This window comes from Oryza sativa, chromosome 10 (assembly GCF_034140825.1).
Source record: "Oryza sativa Japonica Group chromosome 10, ASM3414082v1".
NCBI lineage: Eukaryota > Viridiplantae > Streptophyta > Magnoliopsida > Poales > Poaceae > Oryza > Oryza sativa.
Window position 1 is genome coordinate 19,701,230 of NC_089044.1, and position 6,435 is coordinate 19,707,664.

General features: G+C 46.3%; 1 protein-coding gene across 1 annotated transcript; it reads right to left on the reverse strand.

Moving 5' to 3' along the window:
* Positions 1-1,128: 1,128 nt before the first annotated feature.
* Positions 1,129-5,724, reverse strand: LOC4349020 (protein STABILIZED1). Its single transcript, XM_015758339.3, has 2 exons — positions 2,501-5,724; positions 1,129-1,581 (listed from the first exon to the last, which is right to left on the reverse strand). The coding sequence occupies exon 1, from the start codon at positions 5,645-5,647 to the stop codon at positions 2,528-2,530; it is 3,120 nt and encodes a 1,039-aa protein (XP_015613825.1). The 5' UTR covers positions 5,648-5,724; the 3' UTR covers positions 1,129-1,581; positions 2,501-2,527.
* Between the last annotated feature and the right edge of the window lie 711 nt (positions 5,725-6,435).

Sequence of the window (6,435 nt, forward strand, 5' to 3'; positions counted from 1 at the left end):
AAAGTTTTTGTCTCAGGGGTATTTTGGTCATTTGGATGAAAGTGTACAGTACTAACGGAGACTAACCGGATGGCGGTGGTAAATCGTAGAAGTTAAGCAAAAATCGATGGCATATTATAGAACGTGACAAAGTCAGTGGCAAATTGTAGACCTATGACAAACTCAGTGGCATACAATGGATTATCTCTAGGTTAATTATACCACTACATGGGTCTGCCTTCACCAGAAGATATGCTCCCTACCTAGCTACCCTCGATACGATGTCATGCATTGAGGACCTCATTTTTTTTTTCATGTTTTAGAGCATATTTCTTCCACGTGAGCAAAATGTTCTTTTCTCAGGGCTAGGCGGCTAGCAAAGTTGATGGATGGAACCTTGACGACAATAGCATTTCTTAGACAAATAAGCGTATACGATGGCATCTCCTGGAACTGGTATCAGGCACTTATCAATGGTCAGAGATAATTGAGGTGTGCTTCATGCCTTTTAGTGGAAATCCGCGTAGTAATAATATCCTATTATGTGTATTAATATACCTATCTTTGTGTGTATATATATATATATGGGGAAAATATATTATATGTATTCATATGACTTTAAATTGTATTTGTTTTTGTTTTTCTCCAGAGTTGAAAACCATCCAAGCTCTGTTTTCGTCCCTAGTAGTTGCATGTTTGTGAATTATCAATAAATGATCTGCTGTGGCTGGTGTTTACTTTCAGAAGGGCTAGTCATGTTTGTTTGAACTTGTTATATCTCGTTTGTGCTGCTAGTTGCTGTCAACAACGGAAAGGGCAAATTAATTGCATTGGTAGTTCAATTGTAGAATTGGTAAGACAACCTGCATCTCTGATCGAGGTGAGTTGTGCATTGAAGACTTTAAGCCATACCAAGGGCATTAATATAATTGTTTCTGCCAATATAAAATGCGTAGGGCTTGAAGTAAAGCAGTTTAACAAAAGGTTCAAGAAAGACAGGGCAAAATGATCATACTGGAATTTAGAACAGCAAGCACCTGCCCAACAATCTCAGGAAGACGATTTAGTCATAGAGAACAGACCAGCAATTCTCTGTTGCCCAATGCATAAAATCCACACCTTCCGTTCTGAAGAAATGCTCACAGCCTGTGCTGAAAAATGGGGCATTATCTCATATATTAAGCCGACATTCAGGCAGATCTTACAGTCGTAGATACAGACGCCAGTGCTCTGAGAATAAACCGAACCCAAGAAAAATTACATCATCCCAAGTCGCGGCTAGCAAATACACCCATCTAAGAATTTGTGGTATGCATCTGGAGGAATAAACATGCTCATGGTAGTACAGAAGTATTGCTGGCAATTAGGGCATACAAACGATACAGGTTTTAACTGGTGATCGCCGATACAAATTGTAGTAATCGCATGCCTGATTCTTCTTCAGGTAAGGCTTCATGGTTGGAGGAGTGCAGCAATCAGTTCGGTGGTACACAGAATCACGAGGTCGCAGCTCGAGTCCATCCCAGTTCACTACCCAACTGTGTTTCTTTCTCTATATATTCCATTGCCAGCATGCGCAGAAGAATTAGACCTGTGACCAGACTGAGGAGTTGAAAGAAAACTTTAGTCTGGGGATATCCAAGAAGACAATTATAATCCAAGCACATAGGAAACTAAAAAAGATACCCGTGAATCAGTAGACGAGCAGTAACATATGTTATTTACTTGTTTTGTTACAGAAACACAAAATTACTGGTAAGAAAAAGAAAAATTATGCTTCCAAAGGTGGTGTTTTGATCCGCATAGACATTTTATCGATCTTCTATTGCTCTACAGTTGGAATCAGGAGAGGATAGAATAGGGTTGCTTAGCAGAATTAAATAGTCTGACCGCTATTGTGGCAAAAAAATGCACATTCACAAGAGTTGGTTGGAGCAGAAAGTCAGCTTGCAACTCAGTAATCAATGTTAGCATTGACACACTTCAACATAGAATTGCCACATTCCCCAAATACTTCAGTCAAGGTGATACAGTCAATCAAGGAGTAAAACAACACCAATTCTTCAACCAAAACATAAATCAAGCTGAAGGCAACAAGTATATTCTTTCAATCTTAAGGCCATGACAGCATCAACATGATTATAATTTATATGTCATAGATAACTGGGCATATGTGCACAGCAGATTAATACAGCATGAACAGATTCTGCATAGTTTACATACAGAACTCATATTTTTAGACTACCCATGCACCTAGTAGATTTAAGCTAAGGTTTACTTAATGATAACCAACAAAATAAATGATAATGCTGCTTGTCTCAAACAAATTAATTGCAACTCAAATATTAAGAACTCTTCGCAATATTTATTACATGATACTCAAATATTAAGATCTTATAGCTGACCAATAGAATAGACACTGAAAAGCATTTCAATATGAGACATCATAAAGCATGGAAATACGGGAACACAATAGCAAAGTTCTTTATCAGAAGAGTATAATGATAACAGATTGCAATACCTTATCAAAAGTTAAAAGTGAGACAAACTAGGGATCTGCAGCATTTGGATTTTCTTCCTGGCCAAGAGCCAACACAGCTTTCTTCAGAAGGGCCTCAATTGACAGATGTGAGTTCTCAACAGCCTTTGTTATTGCTTGCCATCTCTCTCCATGCTTTGGTTCTGCTGCAACACATCTTTGTAGGACATCCTTTTGTGTATCAGCATTTCCATGTTGCAGTTCAAATTTGTAGTACAAGGCCCAAAAATCTCCAATGTCTGGAGCAAGAGTAACAGCTCTATTCAACCAACTTCTAGCTTTATCAACCTTCCTATCATGCCAGAAAAGTTTGGCCACAGCTGCAATGACATGGGGATCATGGTCACATCGTTTTATAGCATCTGAGCTCTTTGCTTTACGCTGGGGACGTGGCACCATCTCTATAGCTGCAGCCCACAAAATACCACTTGTCGGGCATTCCTGTAATGCCTTGGCTAGTAGAGCATCAGCTTCCTTCTTGTTCCCATGTCTCAATTCAGCCCTAACTGCTGCAAGCCAGAGTTCAGGTGTAGCTGGGTTCTTCTTTCTTGCCATGGTGAGGACAGCACGTGACTTGCTCAAGCCATTTATCTTCTCCTCTAGATTAGCTAGAGAGAGCCAAAGAGGGATGCAACTCGGGCAGTGCTTCAGTGCATTCTCGTAAACCTCCTTTGCCTTGGATCCATGGCCAAGCCGGTCTTCCATTTGTCCAAGCATTAACCACAGCTTGAAGAATGAGGGGAATAACTTCAGACCTTCCTCCAACAGCTTCCTTTCTTCGTCTACATTCCCTAACTCCCTTTCAACAATCGCAGATTTCATCCAGACCCTCTCAGTGCCTCCTCTTTCCCTGGCCTTTGACAAAAGAATTCTTGCTCTCTCTGGTTCATTGTTCTCAAACTCAAGCTTGAAGGCAGCTAGCCAGATCTCCTCTGAATTGGGGAGAGAAGCATAAGCTTCCTGAAGAATGGCTCGGGCAGCCGGGACATCTCCAGCCAGCCATTTCTCCTTTGCACTCATAAGCCATAAAACTTCTGCACGTGGATTGTAGGTAACAGCCTTTCTGAGGAGATTATAAAGAGACTCCTTGGTTCCATGGCTCTTCTCAAGCTGAGCCGCTTTCAGCCAAATACTCTTCTTGGAAACGAAGACACTGAGTGCATGCGCATAGATGGCACGGGCTGTCTCAATTGAACCACGCTTCTTGCATTCCTCAGCATCGGCAACCCATGTGCGTTTTCTGTCTTCCTCATCAACACCAATGCCAATAGTGCTCTTAACAATAGCCTGGCAAGTCAATACAGATCCAGCACGCTCAGCAGCTTCTGCTTCCTTTAGCCATGCCTCCCTGTCAATATCCAATCCTTCTCTCTGTAAAGTTTTTATACTTCTCTCAATCACCTTGATTACTGACTGGGTGTTTCCATTAGCTTCCTCCAGCTTTGCAGCTGTAATCCAGATGGCAGGTTCCTTAGGAAGCTTTTCTCTTGCCTTGTTAAGTACCTTCTTTGCTTGGTCATATGTCTCCAGCCTTGCTAGGGCAAGCCACAGTTCCACATGGAGTGGGCAGCACTCCACAGCCCTGTGAAGCAACAGTCTTGCATCCTCCTCATTTGCAAGCTCTACTACTGCTTTCCACAGTCTGACTGAATCAGGAATGTGTTCCAACCCTTTTCTCAAAACCCTGCTCTTATTCAAATCACTAGTTTCCAACTTTGCTGCCTGCAACCACAGCTTCACAGAATTGGGAATTGCCTTCACGCCCCTAGCAATCACTGCCTTTGCCTCGTCTGGGCTGGCCAGCCGGCATGCCTCGACCCAAACATCCTCATTTGTGGGGCACTCCTCACAGCCACGCTGGATAAGCTGCCGAGCAACCTGAAGCTTGCCAGCAACCTCTTCAAGCCTAGCAGCAGCAATCCATCCTGGTGGATGCTTCGGGTTTGTCTGTGTCACTGACTTAAGCAACAATCGCGCCTTTTTAATGTCAGAAATCTCAGCATCACTAGTAATCTTCATACTTTTCAGGTCCGTCAAGTAACCCTTTGGATCAACAACAGTAAGACCAGATACCGAATCCGACAACCTGTCCAGCTTCAAGGAGAGCACGGTGCCACGACCTTCGCCCACAGCCGTCAGATCGGTAACCGGAGTCTGCGCCCATGGCGTCTCGGTGCCACCAGCTGCACGGCTCTTGGGATCCAGTGCCGTGACATGCTCCTGCTCCTGCCGAGCCTTCTCGAGCAGGGTGTCCGGCACGGGAACGAAGCTCTCAAATCGCTTCTTCTTGTTGCGCAGCGAGTAGTCCCCAATTTCAGGTATGCTTTCCCACTCCTGCGCCGACAAATCGACCAACTTACGCTTCAAATCAGCGAATTGCTCGGTGATCTTAGGGTTGGAAGCACGGTACTTCTCGATCTCCTGCTTCAGCCGCGCCTCCCGCCGATCCTTCCGGCGAGAGTCCATCCTCTGGTCGATGCTCTCCCAGACCGCATCCGCCTCGCGGTCGTCGTCGTCGTAGTCGGCGTTGGAGAACAGCCCGGCGTCGTTGCCCTCGAACTCGTCGAACTTCTGGTTCTCGTCGTACCCCTTCTCCTCGTCGCCGCCATCGTCGTCGCCGTCGTCGTCCCCGGGTGGCTTCCCACGGCCGCGCCCGACGGCGGGGGCGGCGGCGGCGGCGGCGGACCGGTCAGGCAGATCGGGCGCCGCGCGGGCCGGCCCGATATCCGAACGGGTGGTGAACCCGGTGGCGCCACGCCCCAGACCGGCCACGTAGTTCGGGGGCGGCTTGGAGTTGAGGAAGTCGTAGCGCGCGGGGCGGGCGGGCGGCTGCGCCGACGGCGGCGGCGGGGGCGGGGGTGCCGCGGGGGTCGTCGTCGGGCCGGTCATCCCTCCGAGCAGGGGGAGGTGGAGTAGCAGGGAGGAGGAGGCCGAGACCCGGAGGGAGGACAGCAGCGGGGACGGCTCGGCCGGGAGGAGGCGGCGGTGGGCGAGGTAGAGCCGCAGCTGCTCCGGCGGGACGCCGCCGCAGACGCGGGAGGCGGAGGCCGTGAGGTCGGCGAGCGTGGCGGTGGAGGGGTCGAGGTCGACGTGGTGGGTCCTCCCGTCCGGCGCGCGGACGAACACCATCGCGGCGGCGGCGGCGGAGTAGATTGGTTTGGGTTTTTGAGGTCGTGAGGAAGAATACGGAATCGTGGAATTGGTTTAACTATTTTGTGACGGTTTGGGACCTTTGGGTGAATTGAGTCGGTGGCGAGGAGAGGCGGTGGGCTACGTGGGCCGTTCCATGGTGGGCTGATCACCTGCATATGGGCCGTACAAGGGCTCATGGGCCTGTTTGGCTCGTGTTTGGGCCCATCGCCTGACCTTCCCTTCTTTTGGGTTGGGTTTCTTTGGATTTATTTTTAAGATGGGCTTGTTGTTTTATCGACTTATTTGTTGCGAATAAAATCTTACCGTGCCGTATCATCAATTTCATAGGTCATGACTCTGCTGCATCTATTGGAAAAAAAACATATTTATATTGTATAAACAAAGAAAACATGCGTAGTTAGGATGGGCTATCGACGATCACGACAACAATGATAATAACCTAAATAGAGAGCTAGAGATTCTTATAAAGATTCTTATAAGACGCTTGTGATTAGTCGGCTGATGATAATCTGAAAGGGTTAAGTTTCAAGTTTCTAGCTCCAAGTTCATAATCTCAATTTTTATGTACATATATGTGCTAGCACACTACAATTTCTATATGTACATAAAAATCGAGACAATGATGTAATGAAAGTTGTGGCCTAGAGAGATATCATTTAAAGTAAAATGATGGAATAATACAATTTAATTAAAGATTCGATACATAAACAATTGATGAAATTTGTAACCGAGGGAGATAAATTTTAACTGAAATTGTCAAACTA

What these genes read in the sequence shown, in the direction of transcription:
- LOC4349020 (XM_015758339.3), bottom strand. Translation starts at nt 5,647, where the DNA reads ATGGTGTTCGTCCGCGCGCCGGACGGGAGGACCCACCACGTCGACCTC.